Below are 24,000 nucleotides of genomic sequence, written 5' to 3'. Positions count from 1 at the left end.
CCGGCCAGGATATTGGTCCCCCTCGGATTCAAGTGCAACCCGCCCTTTTTGTATAGGTCACACCTGCCCTGGAAGAGTTCCCAATGATCCAGAAATCTGAAACCCTGCCTCCTGCTCCAATCCCTCAGCCACACATTTATCCTCCACCTCATTCTATTCCTATACTCACTGTCACGTGGCACAGGCACTAATCCCGAGATTACCTTTGAGGTCCTGCTTCTCAACTTCTTTCCTAATCCCTGTAGTCTTATTTTCAGGACCTCTTCCCTTTTCCTACCTATGTCGTTGGCTGGCTGTTCTCCTTCCCACTTCGAGATATCGTGGACGCGATCAGAAACATCCCGGATCCTGGCACCTGGGGACAAACTACCATCCGTGTTTCGTTCCTGCCTCCACAGAATCGTTATCTGACCCCCTAAGTATAGAGTCCCCTATCACTACTGCCATCCTCTTCCTTTCCCTACACATCTGAGCCACAGGGCCAGACTCCATGCCAGAGGCGCGACCACGGTTCCTTCCCCCAGGTAGGCCGTCCACCACCCCCACCCCAACAGTACTCAAGAAGGAGTACTTATTGTTAAGGGGAACAGCCACAGGGGTACTCTCTCGTACCTGCGTCTTGCCCTTCCCCCTCCTGACTGTTACCCACTTCTCTGTCTCCTGTGGTTCAGGAGCCTATAGCTCCTGATTGCTCTGAAGACAAATCAGCTGCCGGAATTGAGATCTGGAGAAGTGGCAGCAGCTCAGCGAGATGATCCGAGCATTCGTACTATTTGGGCAGTGGTCGAAAAGGGAGACATGGCTCAGGCGGAGAGGACAAAACAGACATCGGTGCCTCCATTACTACGAGAATGGTCTCAGTTGGAGTTGAAGAAATAGATATTAGACTAGGTCACGTCACCGCCGGACCCACCTCGGCGTTCCCAGCTGGTTCTGCCCAAAGAATATCTGAGGATTGCGTTGAAGTCACTTCATGATGATTCTGGACATTTGCGGGTGGAAGAGACCTATAGATTACTCAGAGACGAGGTATTCTGCAGATGCTGCAAATTCAAGCAACACACATCAAAGTTGCTGGTGAACGCAGCAGGCCAGGCAGCATCTCTAGGAAGAGGTACAGTCGACGTTTCAGGCCGAGACCCTTCGTCAGAACTAACTGAAGGAAGAGCTAGTCAGAGATTTGAAAGTTTGTGTTTTGCAGGAAGGGTTGGCGAATTATCTCAAAGTCATGAGGACATGACTAAATTTGATGGGGGCAGAGTGTAACGTGCTGTAAGGCTTCACTGCTAATGCAATGGTTTCTCGGTGGCAGCGAGGTTTTTGGTTATGACTAGAGATAACGGGGCTTTGGATTGTGTGTTATCCAATGAGAAGGATGTTGTACTTTCTTGTGGGTCTGGAAGAGAGACTTTCGCGGTCTTTTGCCGGCGGGAGATGAAGAAGGAAGACGTGTGTGGAGAGAGCTGGTAGACCACCGAATAGAGTGGACTCAGTGGGAGCAAGGGGCTAAGTATCAGCGATGCTCGGAGGAGCTCGATGTTTCATGAATGGCCGTATCCGTGGCTCCAACGTACACATTTAGACTGTTTCATTAAAATGGGCCCTTTTCCTCTTTATTTTCTTTACTAACCCTATATTCAGATTAAGATTTATAAAGTTCAATCACTTAATTGCATACGGTGTACTGTCTGATAATTTGCTGTGTGGATTTGTAACCGGGCAACACATCACGTAGCATCCACACAACCGAGATTTCTCAGTTTTGGTGGGGCCAGAAGTTGTCTTCCCCTAGACAAACACGTGCTGGCCGAGCCTGAGGGTTATACTAGTATTATTTAATTGAACGTCCTAGTTTTGATAATGTTGGAATTCGTATGAATGAAGTCTGATCGCCATTTCTACGTCGTGGTCTGTCTTTCCTCAGCTCCTGGGCTCTGACATTGCCAGCACACTCGTGACACCTATCAACCTTCATTTTAAATATAGACCATAAGCTCATAAGACATCGGAGCTGAATTAGGCCATTCAGCCCATCGAGACTGCTCTGCCATTCCACACTGTCTATCATCCCTCTTAAATCCATTCTCTTGCCTTCTCCCTGGGACCTTTGTTGCCTTCACTAAGTAAGACCTATCAACCTCCCCTTTAACTATACCGAATTATCAATATGTGCCTTGTCGTATGACGTGAGCGATCATGATCTTTCCATGAATGTTCTTGGCATTTTTTTTCTACAGAAGTGGTTTGCAATTGCTTCTTTCTGGGCAGTGTCTTTACAAGACGTGTGACCCCGCCTTTATCATACTCCCTCTCTGATTGTCTGTCTGGTCACATAACCAGGACTGCTCATATGCACCGGCTACTAATATGACCATCCACCACCTGCTCCCATGGCTTTTCGTGACCTGATTGGGGGGCGGGGCGACTGAACAGATACAAATCCTTGCCTAAGGGTGACCGGCAGGTTCAACAATCCTGTAACAGCTGCTCTTGACCCTGATCTACAACAGTCCTGTAACAGCTGCTCTTGATCCTGTTCATCAACAGTCGTGTAACAGCTGTCCTTGACCCTGGTCATCAACAGTCGTGTAACAGCTGTCCTTGACCCTGGTCTACAACAGTCCTGTAACAGCTGTCCTTGACCCTGGTCATCAACAGTCGTGTAACAGCTGTCCTTGACCCTGGTCATCAACAGTCGTGTAACAGCTGTCCTTGACCCTGGTCTACAACAGTCCTGTAACAGCTGTCCTTGACCCTGGTCATCAACAGTCCTGTAATAGCTGTCCTTGACCCTGGTCTACAACAGTCGTGTAACAGCTGTCCTTGACCCTGGTCTTCAGCAGACCTGTTACAGCTGTCCTTGAGCCTGGGAAGAACAGTGATTTGTTTTGGCCCGAAACATCAACTGTACTCTTTTGTGTAGTTGCTGCTTGGCCTGCCGAGTTTGTGTTTGTGTTGCTATGGTGAAGGGACCATGGTTGACAGGATATGTGGAACATCGAGCCAAGAGGAAGAAAAAGGGCTTACCTAAGGTTTAGGAAGCAAGGATTAGATAGGGATTTGGAGAGTTACAAGCTTGCCAGGAAGGAGGTTAAGAACGGCCTGAGGAGAGCTAGAAGTGAGCATCGGAGAGTAGGATTAAGGAAAGCCCCTGGAGGAGTACTACACATACGTGAAGAACAGGAAGGTGACTAGAGTGAGGGTAGCACCGATCAGGGTTAAAAGAGGAAACCTGTCTGCAGTTGGAGGAGATAGGGGAGGTCCTTCATAAATACTTTCCTTCAGGTCTCCAGTGGGAGGGAACTCGACGTTTGCCAAGACAGCGTAAAGCAGGCTGATACATGTTGTTGCTAAGAAAGAGAATGTGCTGGAGCTTTGGAAAAACATTAGATTGATTGATTGATTGATTGATTGATAGATACTTTATTGATCCCAAAGGAAATTGCAGTGTCACAGTAGTATTGGAAGTGCACAGATACCGAAGGTGAGATGACCTCATATAGCGCCCTTTGGAGCAGCGGAGTTGTCGTAATCTATTACTAGAGTGTACACAGTCTTCTTGTACACAGTCTCTGTGTTGGTGCTCTATTCAACTCTGCCATCCAGGCGCACCCCGAGGCACTTGTAGGTCCTCACTACATCCGCACCCTCACTATCAATAGTAACAGAGTGCAGTGCAGTCTTAGTCTTCCTAAAGTCCATCGCCATCTCCCTTGTCTTACTGATGTTGAGGTGCAGATGATTCAGCTTATACCATTTAACAAAGTCCTCCACCAGGGCCCCGTGTTCATCCTCCCATCCTCCCTTTATACACAAAACTATAGTTGAGAAATCAGAGAATTTCTGCAGAAGACATGACTCGGTGTTGTACCTAAAGTCTGAGGCGTGCAGGGTAAACAGGAAGGGAGACAATACAGTCCCCTATGGGGTCCCAGTGCTGCTTATAGCCATGTCTGACACGCAGCTCTGAAGCCAGTCAGGTCGTCCATTATCCAGGAGACAATGGAAATGCCAACCTGCATTGAAAGGAGCTTTTCCCCCAGCAATGGTATTGAAGGCACCTGAGAAATCAAACAACATGATCCTCACATTGCTGCCCTGCTTATCCAAATGAAAGTAGACTCTGCTGAGCAGCTAGATGACAGCATTGTCAACTCCAGTGTGCTCCGGGTAGGCAAACTGCGGGGGATCAAGGGCTGATCTGACCAGGGGTCGGAGATGAGCCAGGACCAGCCACTCTGGGGCCATGATGAGTGAGGTTAGGGCCACTGGACGGTAGTCATTCAAGACTTTTAGTTGGCCCTTCTTGGGCACTGGGACCATACATTATATTTTCCACACAGCCAGGACCCTTTCTAGGCTGAGACTCAGATTGAAACTGTGCTGGAGAACACCACACAGATGCTCAGAAAACTCCTTCTGGTCCTTGGGGTTCACACCATTTGGGGTCCCAGTGCTTCGCAGCATCTGACTTTTCCCAGAGCCCTTCTCACCTCTCAGTAGTGAAGGTGAGACAACGATGACTGGGGAGTTGGTGGAAAGTGGGTACCGGAGCGTGAAGGTCGGGATGTATGTGAAGGTGTGAGTGGTTCCTACAGGGCGAAAAGGTGATGTAGACAGTGGTAGCCTGCGTTGTTCATCCATGTGTTGAACTGGAGGGGGAAGGAAGGGAGGCGTTGAAACTGAGGGAGCACTGGGTGCCTCTACACCTGGACTGGTGTGCTGAGCGGGTGTGAATAGGAGGACAATTTTCAAACCTGTGACGGGGTCCTGAATTACCCCTATGAACTGTGCTTTTGAAAAGAGAGGGAGAGAGAGTTATTTAACACCGACATCTTATTTTTAAGAGAGAGAGAGAGAAAGTGAAGACAGCTTTGGATGATGTTATGGGTTTTCTGCAACATGTTTACATTTTTACAAGGACACTGGTTTCAGCTTCTGTATTCTTGCAGACAGAGAAGGGAGGGGCTGTTTGAGTGACAGTTGTTATTCGGCACGGTGAGATAAATAGAAGGCCAGATGATAAACGGACAGACACAGGGTTTTGGACACTGAATGACCTTTGTTGTGCCCACGGAAAAAGTGGGTTTTGGAGGACCGATCAGGCGGATTGATCAGTGTCTCTCGCAGTGAGAAAAGGGAGTGACCGGTGGGGAATTGTTTGTGTGACCACCCCTCGCCTGGGTTGATAGTTCCACCACAGAAGAACGGTCCGCTTTGTTGTGGTCACAGTCTGTGACTTCTAAAGGATTTCGGAGGACAACGGGAAGATCGACGGCATCAGCTCACCTGAAGACTCAAATCACTCCCTCTCTCTCTCCATCACTACTCAACTCAATACCACGAACTGAACTGAATTTTACTCATCATCGTAAGACTGTATCTATTTACCCCTAGACTTGAAGAAGCTTGTTTTTCATATATATTTCCACACTTACCTATATATAATCATTGCTAACCTTTCAGACTTATCTGCATTTATATTACTGTATTGCGAAGCTACTAATAAATTACATTAGTTAATATCAATACTGGACTCCAAAGTGTTTCGATCTCTGCTGGTTCTTTAACCCGTCACAGGGTACGTGACAAACCTATTGAAGAATTGGTTTAAATCACTAGCCCATTCACGGCTCCATTCTGAGGTTCTACAGCTAGGCTGATTCAAGCCAGTGATGTTCTTCATCTCTCTCCAGCTCCCTACCCACCACCACCACCCCCCCACCGTCTGCCCAAACTTGTCACCAGATCAAAGGTTCAAAGGCTCAATTTAATATCAGAGAAATGTATACAATATACATCCTGAAATGCTTTTTCCTCGCAAACATCCACGAAAACAGAGAAGTGCCCCAAAGAATGAACAACAGTAAAACATGAGAACCCCAAAGCTGCCCCCAGCCTCACCCACCACACCACCACCCCCCGCGCGTAAGCGACAGCAAGGCAACGATACTCCCCTCACAACTCCCCCCCGCCGGCAAAAAGCGCACCCGCTACCGAGCACAAGTGTGAGCTAAGCGATAGCAAAGACCTAGACCTTGCAGCTACCCCAAAGACTATCGCATTTCATCCGGCATTCGGCAACCCACAGGTTCTCTCTCTCTTTCCCTAATAAGAGAGAGGAAGGTGTTCCCCATTTTCACAGCGAGCGGGAGACATAACATCAACCCGCTGGTTTACGATGTTAAAAAATCCGTTTCTATGCCCGAAGATCGCAAAGATGTCGGGTCTTCGGGCCCACAGCGAAAGATTTTCCGGCCTCCCCGACGACACACGAGTCTCCTGCCGGAACACTGACCCTCGACCGCCCGCCTCCAGAGCCCCGACATCTTGGGTTTCCAAACACTCGGCCGCCTCTCGGGCAGAACGCTTGGCTGCCGAACTGCGGCCGGTCCTGAAACCCCCGAGAACGGGTCCCATTCCCGCAAAGAACGGAAGTCTGCGTGTAACTCCAGGTCAGGGTCTTCAAAAGAGCCTGAATGGGAAAGATAAATATAATAAAGATGGAAACGGAGCTGTTTCCGAAGAATGAAGCAAAGGAGTCACCGTTTAGCTCCATCTTGACTCCGAGTCTCTCCTGTATTCCTCTTCAGCTACCTTGATCTCGTCCTTTAGCTCCTTCTGCGCATGCTTCAATTCCTCGCCGTCAGCTAAAGACTCTTTCGATCACTGGTGACCCACTGTCCGTTGTTGGGAAAGTAGCGAACAGGATAGTTCGCTGCCAGAATCAGGATAAGTAAGTTCTGGGGCCGAACGGGGTATACCTCAGGTTGCTATGGGGACCAAGGTAAGAGACTACTGCGCCCTTCCCGATTATCCTTGCTTCCTCGATGGCCACTAGAGTAGATGTTTGCAGGGTGAGAAATGTTTTCCTTTGTGTTGAGGGCCATGGGGGGGCCATGCTGGGCGAGAATGCGACAGAGCTGGCTGAGAGGGGTGGGGATGGGTTGCAGGGGAAATTGGCCTCTTCCCACTTCCATCCCATGTTCCCTAGCGGGTTTATCCAGCAATTCCTGATCTCCCTCCCCGCTGCATTTCCAGGGTTTCGCTGCCCGGCTCCCGCAGTCGAACACGGGTCGTTCTTTCCACGGAGGGGGTCGCATGCTCCGGGGGACATGGTCAGCATTGAGTGCGACGACGGCTACCAGCTGCTAGGGTCGAGCAGCCGGACCTGCCTGCCCAATGGCCGCTGGAACGGCAGCACTACCGCCTGTGATGATGGGAGTAAGTCGTGGTAGCCGGAGAAGGGACTGCTGTTGTTGATCCACTGTGCTTGGAGGTCAACCGAACTTCCTAATAGCCAATCCGGGCTACCGGTATTCCGTGATGTGTAGTCATGTTCATTGACACTAAATACTCTGCTGTGTACTAATGTACCGTGCACTGGATGGTGTCCTGTGTACTGGATGGTGTGCTGTGTACTGGATGGTGTGCTGTGTACTGGATGGTGTATTGTGTACTGAATGGTGTACCGTGTACTGGATGGTGTACTGTATACACGATGTTGTACTGTGTACTGGATGGTGTGCTGTGGATCCATGTGCTGTGTACTGTGTACTGGATGGTGTACTGTATACTGGTGTACTGTGTTCTGGGTGTACTGTATACTGGAAGGTGTGCTGTGTATTGGTGTACTGTATACTGGATAGTGTGCTGTGTATTGGTGTACTGTATACTGATGTACTGTGTACTGGACGGTATACTGTGTACTGGATGTTGTACTGTATACTGGACGATGTACTGTGGATCGGTGTGCTGTGTATTGGTGTACTGTGTACTGGATGGTATGCTGTGGATCCGTGTGTTGTGTATTGGTGTACTGTATACTGGATGGTGTACTATGGATGGTACACTGTGTACTGGATGGTGTACTGTGGATCGGTGTCCTGTGTATTGCTGTACTATATACTGGATGGTGTACTGTGGATCAGTGTCATGTGTATTGGTGTACTGTATACTGGATGGTGTGTTGTATATTCGGGCACTGTATACTGGATACTGTGCTGTATACTGGTGCACTGTATACCGGATGTTGTGCTGTGTATTGGTGTACTGTGTAGCAGATAGTGTGTTCTGATTTGGTATTGTAGATTATACTGTATAATGCATCGTGTATTGGTGCTGTGTATTGACCACTCGTGCTGCATTCTGGCACACTCCCTTGTCTCTTTCAGCGGATACCTGCCCAAACCCCGGAATTCCGCCGGGAAGCGTCAAATCTGGGAAGAACTATGGCGTGGGCGATAAGGTCCATTACCGATGTCAGGACGACTTGGTTCTGATTGGCTCGCCGGTGAGGGTCTGCCTGGAGTCGGGAGTCTGGACGGGCTCCGAGCCCAGCTGCCAGCGTAAGACAATGAGAGAGGCATGAAGCGGCCAGAAATGGTTTGCAAGTTAAAGTTTACTGAGAGTCAGAATCAGACTTATTACCACTGACATATCTTGTGTCCGTGTTTCACGTCAGCGGTGCAGTTCGCTGTAATTTACAATAAAAAGGAGCAAACTAGTGAGGAAGTATTCATGGGTTAATGGACTTTTCAGGTTCTGATGGTAGAGGGTACGAAGCTGTTCTGAAACCTTTCAGAGCAGCACACACAAAAAATGCTGGAATAACACTCAGCAGGTCAGGCGGTATTTGTGGAACAGAACAGGCGGCATTTTGAGCCAAGACCCTTCTTCGGGACTGGAAAGGAAGCAGGAAGAAGTCAGAATAAAAAGGTTGGTGAAGGGAAAGGAAGACAACCTAGCAGGTGATAGATGATGGGTGGTGGGGAAGGAGAGATGAAGTAAGAAGCTGGGAGATGATAAGTGGAAAATGCTGAGGGCCAGATAAAGGGGTAATTGATAGGAGAGGAGGGTGGACCATGGGAGAAAGGGGAAGAGGAGAGGGATCAGTTGGAGATGATAGGCAGGTGAGGCGAAGAGGTAAGCACGGGGCGGGAGTCAGAGTGGGGTATAGAGGAGAGAAGGTGGAGAATTCAATGTTCATTGCATCAGGTTGAAGGCTGTTGCTTCTCACACCTGAGAGTGGCCTCATCGTTTTTACGACTGAAGTTGAAGTGTTCCTAAATTAATGGGCGTGGGTCTTTAGTCTCCTCTACCTCTTCATTGACAGTAGCACCGGAGAGTGCTGAGGAATGAACTCCTGGTGAAGGTTTGCTGACAGATGCAATAGAGGGACGACAGGGCCGAATGATTGCCCACAGAGGAAAGCTGGTGTTTGGATCTCATCGGAGTTTAGAAGAATGACTGGGGGGGGGGCACAGATGGGATCTCATTGAAACCCGTCGAATATTTAAAGGCCTAGATAGAGTGGATATGGAAAGGGTGTTTTCTACAGTGGGCGAGTCGAGGACCAGAACAGAGGGACGTCCTTTTAAACAGAGGTGAAGAAGAATGTCTGTTATTCCTCACAGACAGTTATGGAGGCTAAGCCATTGGGTACATTTAAAGCGGAGGTTGATGGGTTCTTGACTGTTCCGGGTGTCAAAGGTTACGGGATGAAGGCAGAGGAATGGGATTGTGATGGATAATGGTTCAGACATGATGTAATGACAGAGCAGGGCCAAATGGCCTCATTTGATCCTATGTCCTGGTTTCATGAGATTTAATCTCATGAGGGGTGTGTGGTAATTGGCCTGAAAAGGGTGGTATTCTATCTAAGAGTGGAGTCAACCAATCCATGATGATCTCGTGGTGGTCTTCAGGGCCTGGGATGGGGAGCAGGAATGGGCAGTTCTAGCATCGGACCCTGGTGTGTCATAACCCCAACACAGCTTTGTGCCATCTCCCCTAAATGCTGGGGTCTACTCAAGACATACATCTCTTAATGGATTTTTGATGGGGAAGAAATTAAGGTGATAGAAGCGTTGAGATTGACGTAATACACATTCGATAGTAAAGGCTAGCATGGGCTAGAGGGGAAGAACAGTCTTCTGTTCCTGGCTTTGATGTTCTCTCTCTCTCTCTCCCTCCTTCCCTCTCTTTCTCTCTGTCAATCTCACTCACACACACACACTCACACACACATGCACACACTGACGATTTATGTCTCACTCTGTCATTCACACAAACACTCTCTCATCACCTCCTCCTCCCCCCGCTCCCCTATTCCTCTCTATCGCATTCAGACAAATTTTCCTTTGATCTCCCGGAAGAAGTGGCGATGCATTTCTCATCCTCCTTCTCCCTCCTGCTGGCCGAGTCGAAGGAGGAGGCTGTGAAGTCAGGTGAGTAACCGCGGGGCACCCGGTCACTCTGCAGCCTGGGGCACCCCCACTCACCCTTCCAACCATGACATTCCCAGCCGGCTGCCTGAGAGCAGGAGCGACAACCTGGCTTCTGCCACGGTGGCGTGGTGGTTAACGCGACAGTAATACAGCTCGGAGTTCAATTCCGACACGTTCCCCCGTGATCCGCGTGAGTTTCCTCCCACGTTGCAAAATCGTATTGGTAAGTAGGTTATTTGATCATTGTAAATTGTCCCATGATTACACTCGGGTTAAATAGGTGTACTGCTCGTTGTCCTGGGAGGGCCTTTTACTAAATAAACAATTCTAGATCTGGGCACAAAAGCACAGCCACATCGTCGTATACCTGTATTGTGACAAGTCATTGGGAAATTTTAAAGCGGAGGTTGATAGTTTCTTGATTAAGGGCATCAAAGGTTATGGGGCGAAGGCAGGGGGATTGGGCTGAAAGGGAAAATATATTAGCCATGATGAATGGCTGAACAAACTCGATGTTGGAATGGCAGTTCAAATCGATAAACTGAATAGCCTAATTCTGCTGCTATGCCCTATGGTCTTATAGTCACAGACCACCAAGGGACGACACCTCACAACTTCCCCGGTTGGGCATCATTTCTGGGAGCTTGACAAAACCTGCATGATCATCCCTCGTCACCCTCGTGAATCCTGAATATAGTTTGGTAGGAAAATTCAGTTTCAGGCACAGACTCACATTCATTCAGATGTATTTATCCCATGTGCAGTACATATATTGAAACATATGTAACAACGAACACATCCAAGAATGTGGTGGAGGCACAACAACATCAACATCATCAACATAATCAACAACAACAATATCATCAACAGCATCAACATCGTCAACTGCATCAATATCGTCAACAACAACGTCAACATCAACATCAACATAACATCAACATCATCAACATCATGAACAACATCAACATCATAATCATTAACATCAACAACATCAGCATCATCAGCAACATCAACATCATCAACAACATCAACATCATCAACAATATCAACATCACCATCAATATCATCATCAAGATCAACATCAGGCTTCCAATCTACAGTTCCTGACCCGGGCTCGTAGACCTGAAGTTCACGGTTCAGCCTCCAGACGGGGTTTAGAGTTAGTCCCAGTAACTATCCATGGATTCTGATATATTTGCGCGCCTAGATGGTGTGGGGGCTGCAGGTGAACCTGCAGATGGTGGGACCTTTCTGGCGGGAGAGGTGTCGGCTTTGGCAAGAGCTGCTGAGGTAGGCTGGGACTGCTCTGAGTGACAGCAAGTGTCACATGAAGTGCTCAATTGTGCAGGCTGGGGAGTGTTTCTGGTGCTGGGTAATGTGGTGATGAGATTATTGGGTGTGTATGGTGTCGGATTTCCTGAAGGAGGAATTTTACAGGGTAGGACTTACACAGTGCACGATAAGACACAAAGGAGTGTGATGGAACACAGGGATCTGGGAATATGCGTCCATAATTCCCAGATAGATAAGAATGCGTTCGTCTGTGAGGACAACTGACTGGTGCCTTGCGGAATTTAATTTACTTTATTTCGTTTGAGAAACAGCGCAGAATAGGCCCTTCCAGACCAACGAGCAGTGCCACCCAGCAACTCACTGATTTAACTGGATCCTAATCCTGGGACAATTTACAATGACCAATTGTCCTAGTAGTCGGTTCGACTTCGGACTGTAGGAGGAAACCGGGGCAGCCGGAAGAAATCCACGCGGTCACGAGGAGAACGTACAAACTCCTTGCAGGCGACGATGGAATGGAAGTCTGACACACCAAGCTGTAGTAGTGTCGTATTCACCGCTACATTACCGTGACGCCCCAAAGGTGGAAAAAGCTTGGAGCGTCACCTGGTACAATGACCACGGTAGCGTAACATTCAGCTCGCCAGCGATTGGGGTTCAATTCCGCTGCTGTCTGTGAGGAGCTTGCATGTTCTCCCAGTGACAATGCCGCTTCCTGCGGCTGCTACGGTTTCCTCCCACATTCCAAACGCTTACGGGTTATAGGGTTAGTAAGTTGTTGGCCATGGACGTTGGCGCCGGAAGCGTGGTGTCGCTTGTGGGCTGCTCCCCCCACCCCGCACCCCCGTGCATTCGCAAACGACGCATTTCACTGTATGTCTCGATATACATGTAACACATAGCGCTAATCTTTAAACACAGTATTGGTCATAGTATTTATGGGGGACACTACAACGCCCCTCTTCATCACTTCTCACTTTTCCCAGATAAGCTCGGCAGGAAGATCATCCTGACGCAAAATCAGAAGCTTTACATCTACGTGCTGCTGGATGTCTCCGGGAGCATTACCAGGACAGACTTTCAGACAGCGAAGGAGGCCCTGAGCCAGTTCATTGACATGGTAGGACCTGCGCAGGGCGGGACTTTCACAGGGCAGGACTCACGCAGGTCGGGACTCACACAAGGTGGGACTCACACAAGGCGGGACTCAGGCCGGGTGGGATTCACACAGGGTGGCAGTTACAAACTGTGGGATTTACATAGAATAGGACCTAAACAGTGTCGGGCTGACAATGTGTGGGGCTTATAAGGATAGTGCGTACACTGGGTGGGGCTTACACAAGGTAGGAATATCACAGGGTAGAACTCACACACGGTGGGACTTGTGCTGTAATCCAGATGGCAGTGTAAAATGGTGCAGACCAGAATACAGATCCATATCTCATCGAAAGTGGTGTCACGAGTATAAAGGACTGTAAAAACAGAATGCTTTCTAAGTCAATGTGTTGACTACAATAGTTGGGATATTATTTTGCAGTTATAAAGGGCGTTGGCAAAGTCTAATTTGGACCATTGAGTAGCTCTCAAACTATCGCAAGACATGCTTTCTAATCCAGGCAGCATCCTGGTAAATCTCTTTTGTACTTCTCTAAAAGCCTCCACGTCCTCCCTACAAGGAAGTGACGAGGACGCTGGATGGAATGGGTTCTCCAGGGAGAGGATATTGGGGAGAGGGGAAATGCAAGCACTCCTCTAATCAACAGCCTCTTCAAATAGATCAGCCGCTTTGAGGTGAGTGTGAGGTACGCCATCCTTCTCTTCGGCTCCCAGACCCGTGATGTCGTCCACATCGGCGCCGAGGAATCCTCCGATTCCAGGGAGGTGTCGAATATCGTGTCCGCAATGAAGTATGACGGTGGGTAATGTTGTGTGGGAGGAGCCGGGGGCGGGATTGGGAAGAGGGTGCTGTGGAGAGTAAGTTACCAATGGTGGAGGTAGAATTATGTGCTTGACTCCTCCCTCCCACACACCCACCCTTTGACCGCCCACCCTGAGCACCTTCCCTGCCCCACAACACCCATCATGGAACATTGGCCAGGCCACAGGGTATATTTAAAGCGGAATTGGTAGGCTATTGATCAGCCAGGGCGTGAAAGATTACGATGAGAAGGCCAGAGAATGGGTTGGGAGGAGTAATAGATCAATAGAGCAGAATCGATTGACCAAATGGCCTAAATATGGTGCTGTATTCCTTATGGTCTTACGACGGCCTCATACTCCCTCTACACATTATGTCACCCGTCCTCTCCATGTCCTTCCCACCACCTGCTCCATGCAAAACATCTCTGCCGCAACCAATGTGCTTAGAGCACAAAGAACAGTAGAGCACAGGAACTGTCCATTCGGCCCACAATCTTGCTACTTATTCATAGAAATATAGAAAACCTGCAGCATAACACAAGCCCTTCGACCCACAAAGCTGTGTTGAACATGTCCTTACTTTAGTAATTACATAGGGTTACCCATCGCCCGTTTTTCGAATGTACCTATCCAGGAGTCTCTTAAAAGACTCTATCGTATCCGCCTCCACCACCGTTGCCGGCAGCCCATTCCACACACTCACCATTCTCTGAGTAAAAAATTTACCCATGTCAGCTCCTCAGTACCTACTTCCAAGCACCTTAAAACTGTGCCCTCTCGTGCTAGCCATTTCAGCCCTGGGAAAAGGCCTCTGTCTATCCACACGATCAATGCCTCTTATCATCTCGTACACCTCTATCAGGTCACCTCTCATCCTCCGTCACTCCAAGGAGAAAAGGCCGAGATCACTCAACCTATACTCATAAGGCATACTTCCCAATCCAGGCATCATCTTTGTAAATCTCCTCTGCACCCTTCCTATGATTTCCACATCCTTCCAGTAGTGAGCGACCAGAACTGAGCACAGTACGCCAAGTGGGGTCTGACAGGGTCCTATATAGCTGCAACATTACCTCTCGGCTCTTAAACTCAATCCCACGATTGATAAAGTCCAATGCACCGTATGCCTTCTTAACCACAGAGTCAACCTGCACATCAGCTTTGAGTGTCCTATGGACTCGGACCCCAAGATCCCTCTGATCCTCCACACTGCCAAGAATCTTACCATTAATACTATATTCTGCCATCATATTTGACCGACCAATTGAACCACCTCACACTTATCTGGGTTGAACTCCATCTGCCACTTCTCAGCCCAGTTTTGCATCCTATCAATGTCCCGCTGTAACCTCTGACAGCCCTCCACACTATCCACAACACCCCCAACCTTTGTGTCATCAGCAAATTTACTAACATATCCCTCCACTTCCTCATCCAGGTCATTTATAAAAGTCACGAAGAGTAGGGGTCCCAGAATAGATCCCTGAGGCACACCACTGGTCACTGACCTCCATGCAGAATATGACCTATCTACAACCATTCTTTACCTTCCGTGGGCAAGCCAATTCTGGATCCACAAAGCAACGTCTCCTTGGATCCCATGCCTTCTTCCTTTCTCAATAAGCCTTGTCAAAGGGGTACTTTATCAAATGCCTTGCTGAAATCTATATACGCTACATCTACTGCTCTAACTTCATCAATGTGTTCAGTCACATCATCAAAAGATTCAAACAGGCTGTAAGGCACGTCCTGCCTTTGACAAAGCCATGTTGACTATTCATAATCATATTATACCTCTCCAAATGTTTATAAATCCTGCCTCTCAGGATATTCTCCATCAAGTTACCAACCACTGAAGTAAGACTCGCTGGTCTATAATTTCTTGGGCTATCCCTACTCCCTTCCTTGAATAAGGGAAAAACACCCGCAACATTTCAATCCTCCGGAACATTTTCCTTCCCCATGGCTGATGCCATGATCATCGCCAGAGGCTCAGCAATCTCCTCCCTCGCTTCCCACAGTATCCTGGGGTACATCCCGGTGACTTACCCAACTTGATGCTTTCCAAAAGCTCCAGCACATCCACTTCCTTAATATCTACATGCTCAAACTTTTCAGTCCACTGTTAAGTCACCCCTACAATAAGCTAAGATAACTTTCTGCAGAGAGTACTGATGGAAACGTACTGCAGAAATGTGGCAAATGTTCAGAGATTATTTGCGCGGAGTTCTGCATAGGTACATTCGAATGAGACAGGGAAAGGATGGTAGGGTACAGGACTGTGGTGTAAAAATCCTGTTGTAAATCTAGTCAAGAAGCCCCAGCAGTGTCTCGTGTATCAGACTCTACCACCAGCCCCGGCAGTGTCTCGTGTATAAGACTCTAACACCAGCCCCGGCAGTGTCTCGTGTATCAGACTCTAACACCAGCCCCGGCAGTGTCCCGTGTATCAGACTCTAACACCAGCCCCGGCAGTGTATCGTGTATCAGACTCTACCACCAGCCCCGGCAGTGTCCCGTGTATCAGATTCTACCACCAGCCCCGGCAGTGTCTCGTGTATCAGACTCTACCACCAGCCCCGGCAGTGTCTCATGTATCAGACTCTACCACCAGCCCCGGCAGTGTCTCGTGTCGTGTATCAGACTCTACCACCAGCCCCGGCAGTGTCTCGTGTATCAGACACTACCACCAGCCCCGGCAGTGTCTCGTGTATCAGACTCTACCACCAGCCCCGGCAGTGTCTCGTGTATCAGACTCTACCACCAGCCCCGGCAGTGTCCCGTGTATCAGACTCTACCACCAGCCCCGGCAGTGTCTCGTGTATCAGACTCTACCACCAGCCCCGGCAGTGTCTCGTGTATCAGACTCTACCACCAGCCCCGGCAGTGTCTCGTGTATCAGACTCTACAACCAGCCCCGGCAGTGTCTCGTGTATCAGACACTACCACCAGCCCCGGCAGTGTCTCGTGTATCAGACTCTACCACCAGCCACGGCAGTGTCTCGTGTATCAGACTCTACCACCAGCCCCGGCAGTGTCTCGTGTATCAGACTCTACCACCAGCCCCGGCAGTGTCCCGTGTATCAGACTCTACCACCAGCCCCGGCAGTGTCTCGTGTATCAGACTCTACCACCAGCCCCGGCAGTGTCTCGTGTATCAGACTCTACCACCAGCCCCGGCAGTGTCTCGTGTATCAGACTCTACAACCAGCCCCGGCAGTGTCTCGTGTATCAGACACTACCACCAGCCCCGGCAGTGTCCCGTGTATCAGACTCTACAACCAGCCCCGGCAGTGTCTCGTGTATCAGACTCTACCACCAGCCCCGGCAGTGTCTCGTGTATCAGACTCTACCACCAGCCCCGGCAGTGTCCCGTGTATCAGACTCTACAACCAGCCCCGGCAGTGTCTCGTGTATCAGACTCTACAACCAGCCCCGGCAGTGTCCCGTGTATCAGACTCTACAACCAGCCCCGGCAGTGTCTCGTGTATCAGACTCTACAACCAGCCCCGGCAGTGCATAAAACGCACCCACCACCACTCTTTGCCTAAAACACATTTTCCTCCAATCACTTTAAAACTATAACCCCTTCATAGTATCCATTTCTGCCCTGGGGAAAAGTCTCCGGCTGTCTACTCCCCACCCCTGCTGCTGCCCTTGTCCCGTCCATTCCGCTCGCTCCCAAGCCAGCTTCCGCAGCCACCCACCCTAACCCTCTCTTCCTCACACCTCTGGGTGAATATGTTCTGGTACTTGTCATAGTTGTACAGAGTTTCTCTTCTGGGCACCGGGTGGCGGGATGGGGCAGCACAGCTCTCGTTCCTCTGACAATCTCCCAATTCAGACATAGCCAAGTCAGCCCACCCTCTGATCCCGTCCTGACGCACCCACATCGCTGCTCCCCCACTCGACCCGTACCCCGGGCCGTGTGTGTGTGTGACCTGCCCCCGCCTCTCCCGTTGCCGCCTCACTCTAGTCACGTTGCCGCATATAGACGGTGCCCAACTAAGCCTTTCCATTCCACGCCGTAGACTACGTGTTGAACAAGAACTTGGGAACCAACGTGACCGGAGCTTTGAAAACAGTCTACGGGATGATGAGTTACGCCAGGACGAACATGAAGGACAGACTGGATGAATGGATGCAGATCCGCCACGTGATCCTGATCTTCACGGACGGTAGGTCACCGACTACAGCCGCGGACCACCACTCCCCTCCCCTCAACCCCTACCACACTGTCGGCTGGGAGTCCGCTCATCCTATACCAAGATGGAATCTTCTTGGTTCCCGGGAATCGTTAACACCTCTGTCGCCTCTGTACTGCCTAAACATTTCGTCATCACATGTACGTCGGGACGTGCAGTGAAACGTGTCATTTCCGTCAACGGATGCAAGTGTCGCCATGCCTCCGGTGCTCACAACTTACCGAAACATCTTTGGGATGTGGGAGGAAAGAGCACCGGAGCACTTGGAAGAGATTCGCCCGTCACGGGGAGAATGTACAGGCTCCTTACAGAGAGTGGCGGGAATTGAACCCGTGTCACTAGAGCGGTAAAGCGGTAGAATAACTGCTATGCCACCATGCCGCCCTGGCACTGTCCATGCATGTGCCCATCTGCAGAGCAGATAAAACTGCCCAGGCGTTGCTCGCATGGAGCAAGACCGGAACAACATTCAAGCAAGGACCCGTTACTGAGTGACGTACGAACAGGCCCTGATCTCCAACGTGTCCTACATTCTGTATCTATTACAACACTATACTTACGACTGTTAGCAAAGTGCAGCAGTGGATGATCCCGGGAACAAAAGGATTCACATGTGAGAAATGTTTGATGACTCTGGACAGGGAACGCTGGAGTTTAGAAGAATGACTAGGAAATCCGAATCAAACCTTATTGAATATTGAAAGGCTCTGGTAGACTGGATGTGGAAAGGACATTTCCTATAGTAGGGGAGTCTAGGACCACTGGGCACAGATAGAGTGGATGTGGAGAGGATGTTTCCTATAGTGAGGGAGTCTAGGACCAGAGGACACAGATAGAGTGGATGTGGAGAGGATGTTTCCTATAGTGGGGGAGTCTAGGACCAGAGGACACAGATAGAGTGGATGTGGAGAGGATGTTTCCTATAGTGGGGGAGTCTAGGACCAGAGGACACAGATAGAGTGGATGTGGAGAGGATGTTTCCTATAGTGGGGGAGTCTAGGACCAGAGGACACAGATAGAGTGGATGTGGAGAGGATGTTTCCTATAGTGGGGGAGTCTAGGACCAAAGGGCACAGATAGAGTGGATGTGGAGAGGATGTTTCCTATAGTGGGGGAGTCTAGGACCAGAGGACACAGATAGAGTGGATGTGGAGAGGATGTTTCCTATAGTGGGGGAGTCTAGGACCAAAGGGCACAGATAGAGTGGATGTGGAGAGGATGTTTCCTATAGTGGGGGAGTCTAGGACCAGAGGACACAGATAGAGTGGGTGTGGAGAGGATGTTTCCTGTAGTGGGGGAGTCTAAGACAAAAGGGCACAGCCTGAGATTAGAGGGACATACACTTAGAACAGAGATGAGTAGGAATTTCTTTAGCCAAACGGTGGTGAATCTGTAAGATTCATTGCCACAGGTGGCTGTGGAGGCCAAGCCATTAAGCTGAGGTTGATCGGTCCTTGATGAGTAAGGACATCAAAGCTAATGGGGAGAAGGCAGGGGAATGGGACTGACCAGGATAATAAATCAGCCATGGTGAAATGGCAGAGGAGACTGGAGGGGCTGAATGGTGTCTTACGCCTTAAGAGAAAAGGCTGGTTACTGGAGCCTTAAGCACAGTCACTTCAGGCCGGTGGGGCCTGTCAGCCATGGCTGGCAGCTCATCTGGAAAGAAAACTCGATCTCAAACCTCCGCTGCTTTGCGGCTGTACCCGCTCATGCGGAAGGCTTCAGGAATAAAACTTGAGGAAAGGTCCGGAGTTGGAGTCCCTAAGGCAGTCAGTCCTACGTTGAGTTTCAACACTAACTGGCAACTCCTGTGAGGCTGGTGCCAAACTATGTCGTTCCTTTGGCCACACTAGCTGCGTGGAGAGGGCAACGTGGGCAACAGCTTGTTCTCCATATCGTACCACATAAACAGATAGGACTCAACCCCAAAGAACGGAGGACCTCAGGCAGGACGGATCGATCTGCCACTCCCTGTGGCCGAGAGGTAATGGGTGGTGGTGTTGGGGGTGTGGGGAGGTGGTGAGCGGGGACTGGAGACAGACCGACCTTACCCTTGGTTCCAACAAGCGATCCCGTGTTTTTCAGGACGGATCAACGTGGGCGGGTTGCCCACACAGGTGCTGAATAACATTCGGAGTTTCCTGGAGATCGAGAATTCTCGGGAGGACTACCTGGGTAAACGGGCGCTGGCAGAAACTGGAGAGGGTGTCGGGGAACGGGAGGGAATGGTCAAAATAGAGAAGTCAAGCAATTCCAGGCGACACAGACCGAACTGGTATTCGACCAACGTCTAACACAAAACAAGTACAAAGTTCAAAAATAGGCCAAAAAAACATTCGAAAGGAATGCAGCACTGGATTACAAGAGAGGCACACAATCAACGTTGGCGCATAGACTGAGCAGAGAGCAGCACAATTCACACAGCGTAATAGAACATAGACATAGAACAGTACAGCACAGTACAGGCCCTTCGGCCCACAATGTTGTGCCGACCCTCAAACCCTGCCTCCCATATAAGCCCCCTCACCTTAAATTCCTCCACATACTTGTCTAGTAGTCTCTTAAACTTCACTAGTGTATCTGCCTCCACCACTGACTCAGGCAGTGCATTCCACGCACCAACCAGTCTCTGAGTAAAAAACCTTCCTCTAATATCCCCCTTGAACTTCCCACCCCTTACCTTAAAGCCATGTCCCCTTGTATTGAGCAGTGGTGCCCTGGGGAAGAGGCGCTGGCTATCTACTCTATCTATTCCTCTTAATATCTTGTACACCTCTATCATGTCTCCTCTCATCCTCCTTCTCTCCAAAGTGTAAAGCCCCAGCTCCCTTAATCTCTGATCATAATGCATACTCTCCAAACCAGGCAGCATCCTGGTAAATCTCCTCTGTACCCTTTCCAATGCTTCCACATCCTTCCTATAGTGAGCTGACCAGAAATGGACACAGTACTCTTCCTGATTACACAGAACAACTGGGCACACGGGTAGTCAGTTCCAACACGAAGAATACCCCAGGCGAGAATGCTCGGAAACAGGACGCGCACTAGTAGGACTGCCTCTAGTGGCCAACCGTGGAATTGATCCCAAAGACTTGGCTCGGAATCCCTTTTTGATTTAGAAAAAAATACAAAAAATTATTCGCTCAGAACATCCACACTATAAAACTGTTAACAATTTCAAATTAAAATATTGTTACAATCTCCTCAGGGTTGTGGGGGGGGGGGGTGCTCACCGTCCCTGAAATGCCCCCACTGTACACATGCTCCCTCTCTCAGGGTATCCAGGTACGAGCTGGAAGACGGCTCAGACGGAGCCCCCGACTGCGGGCCGCATGGGCCGGTGAATGGCCACCTTGGCCAGCCCCAGAACATCCCCCTAGTGACACCACCGCCCTCGCCCTTGCTCTCCTTGCTGGCTGACAGTAGATCAGGAAGAGGAACCTACGGTGCAGCCTCTTCAGATACCCGTGACTAACCGTGGCGATTGAGCTCCGTGCTCGGCTATGTGGCGGGATGGGTGGGGTCGGTTCCACTGCACCACTTCACTCAGTAAGCCCGGTGTCCTGCAGATGTCTATGTTTTCGGACTCGGTGCAGAGGCGGACAAGGAGCAGATCAACTCCATTGCGTCCCAGAAGACCGGCGAGAAACACGCCTTCTTCCTGGCAAACGAGGACCTTCACACCGTCTTCAACGCCTTGCTGGGTAAGGATGCCTCTCGTTTCCCGTTCGGCGGTTGCGACAGCGCTCACGCTGGTGTCGGGGTTACGGCGCTCAGTTTTCAGGGAGGGGCTCCCACGGGCCGGGCGTGGGAGCCCCTCCCTGAACTGGCTACTCACATTGCTTCCAGATGTGAGGCGAATGTGAGAGAGACAGCTCTCTCTACCGGAAACCACGCTGCGGGAAGGACGGCGGAGAGGAAGCGCCGCGAGCGAGATGGGCGGTGGAGAGGGAGCGCCTCGCTGTGAGATGGGGATGGAGAGGGAGCGCCGCGCTGTGAGATGGGGGTGGATAGATTGTGCCGCGCTGTGAGATGGGGATGGAGGGGGAGGACCGCGCTGTGAGATGGGGATGGAGAGGGAGCGCCGCGTTGTGAGATGGGGATGGAGGGGGGGGCCGCGCTGTGTGATGGGGATCGAGAGGAAGCGCCTCGTTGTGAGATGAGGGTGGAGAGATTGCGCCGCGCTTTGAGATGGGCGGTGGAGATTGTGCGCCGCGCTGTGAGGTGGGATGGAGAGAGATGGGCGGTGGAGAGGGAGCGCCGCGCCGTGAGATGGGGGTGGAGAGATTGCGCGGCGCTGTGAGATGAGGATGGAGAGGGTGCGCCGCGCTCTGAGATGGGGATGGAGAGGGAGCGCCGCGCTGTGAGATGGGGATGGAGAGGGTGCGGCGCGCTGTGAGATGGGGGTGGAGAGATTGCGCCGCGCTGTGAGATGGGGATGGAGAGGGAGCCCTGCGCTGTGAGATGGGGATGGAGAGGGAGCGCCGCGCTGTGAGATGGGGATGGAGAGATTGCGCGGCGCTGAGAGATGGGCGGTGGAGGGTATGCGCCGCGCTGTGAGATGTGGATGGAGAGATTGCGCCGCGCTGTGAGGTGGGGATGGAGAGGGAGCGCCGCGCTGTGAGATGGGGGTGGAGAGATTGCGCGGCGCTGTGAGATGGGGATGGAGAGGGTGCGCCGCGCTCTGAGATGGGGATGGAGAGGGAGCGCCGCGCTGTGAGATGGGGATGGAGAGGATGCGGCGCGCTGTGAGATGGTGGTGGAGAGATTGCGCCGTGCTGTGAGGTGGGGATGGAGAGGGAGCACCGCGCTGTGAGCTGGGGGTGGAGAGATTGCGCCGCGCTGTGAGATGGGCGGTGGAGAGGGAGCGCCGCGCTCTGAGATGGGGGTGGAGAGATTGCGCGGCGCTGTGAGATGGGGATGGAGAGGGTGCGCCGCGCTCTGAGATGGGGATGGGGAGGGAGCGCCGCGCTGTGAGATAGGGATGGAGAGGGTGCGGCGCGCTGTGAGATGGGGATGGAGAGGGAGCGCCGCGCTGTGAGATGGGGATGGAGAGGGAGCGCCGCACTGTGAGATGGGGATGCAGAGATTGCGCCGCGCTGTGAGATGGGGATGGAGAGGGAGCGCCGCGCTGTGAGATGGGGATGGAGAGAGATGGGCGGTAGAGAGGGAGCGCCGCGCTGTGAGATGGGGATGGAGCGATTGCGCCGCGCTGTGAGATTGGGATGGAGAGATTGCGCCGCGCTGTGAGATGGGGATGGAGAGGGAGCGCCGCGCTGTGAGATGGGGATGGAGAGGGTCCGGCGCGCTGTGAGATGGGGATGAAGAGGGTGCGCCGCGCTGTGAGGTGGGGATGGGGAGGGTGCGGCGCGCTGTGAGGTGTGCGGTGGAGCGATTGCGCCGCGCTGTGAGATGGGCGGTGGAGAGGGAGCACCGCGCTGTGAGGTGGGGATGGAGAGGGAGCGCCGCGCTGTGAGATGGGGATGGAGAGGGTCCGGCGCGCTGTGAGATGGGCGGTGGAGCGATTGCGCCGCGCTGTGAGATGGGCGGTGGAGAGGGAGCGCCGCGCTGTGAGGTGGGGATGGAGAGGGAGCGCCGCGCTGTGAGATGGGGATGGAGAGGGTCCGGCGCGCTGTGAGATGGGGATGAAGAGGGAGCGCCGCGCTGTGAGATGGGGATGGAGAGGGAGCGCCGCGCTGTGAGATGGGGATGGAGAGGGTGCGGCGCACTGTGAGATGGGGATTGAGAGAGATGGGCGGTGGAGAGGGAGTTCAGTGAGATTTCATTCAGTCTCTCTACTTGCAGACCTCTCCTCAGTGGGAAACCTCTGCGGATTTGCCAACAAGAGTTTAGTTGCCACCGATCAGAGCTCTTACCCATGGTTCGCCGACATCCTCCATAACCAGAAACCGGTGAGTGTCACTCGTGGATCCCGGGGTCCGCCATCTCGCATCGGCCTGAATCCGGAGTGAGAGAGGGAGAGGGAGAGAGAGAGACAGGGTGTGCGGAAATTTGGGACAGGATGATTGAGAGAGGTGAGGAGAGGAAGGAAACGAGAAACGGACTCTCTATAAATTTCCTTCTCAATCCCATTCTCCTGCCGACGAGTGGAGAGTAAATGCGGAGAGCAATTTCCTAGTGCCCAGTGTCCACAGCTGGGAGAGACAGGGAACGCAAGTGTAGGAGTTTTGTGGGGGGGGGGGGCAGGGTTGGCAATTAGGGAGACATGCAGACAATAGATTGCAGAGAAGAGTAGCGGGAATGTCCGGAGACGCGGGTCAATAATGTTGCCAGATGCAGTTTCCCAAACGAAGTCAACAGCTTCCTGCTCTCTAACCTTCTGCCCTCTG

General features: G+C 51.3%; 1 protein-coding gene across 1 annotated transcript in view; it reads left to right on the top strand.

Moving 5' to 3' along the window:
• LOC134346498 (complement factor B-like) overlaps positions 1-24,000 on the top strand; it is a 58,551-nt gene that overhangs the window by 9,400 nt on the left and 25,151 nt on the right. Inside the window, exons 3-11 of the mRNA XM_063047879.1 lie at positions 7,042-7,224; positions 8,175-8,348; positions 10,131-10,229; positions 12,509-12,642; positions 13,299-13,437; positions 17,474-17,620; positions 19,736-19,825; positions 21,220-21,354; positions 23,456-23,562. Coding sequence (XP_062903949.1) covers positions 7,042-7,224; positions 8,175-8,348; positions 10,131-10,229; positions 12,509-12,642; positions 13,299-13,437; positions 17,474-17,620; positions 19,736-19,825; positions 21,220-21,354; positions 23,456-23,562 — 1,208 coding nt within the window. The remainder of the gene's footprint in view (positions 1-7,041; positions 7,225-8,174; positions 8,349-10,130; positions 10,230-12,508; positions 12,643-13,298; positions 13,438-17,473; positions 17,621-19,735; positions 19,826-21,219; positions 21,355-23,455; positions 23,563-24,000) is intronic.

Source organism: Mobula hypostoma, chromosome 5, assembly GCF_963921235.1.
Source record: "Mobula hypostoma chromosome 5, sMobHyp1.1, whole genome shotgun sequence".
Lineage (NCBI taxonomy): Eukaryota > Metazoa > Chordata > Chondrichthyes > Myliobatiformes > Myliobatidae > Mobula > Mobula hypostoma.
The sequence above is the reverse complement of the archived record's forward strand: the minus strand, read 5'-3'. Positions and strand labels throughout refer to the sequence as shown.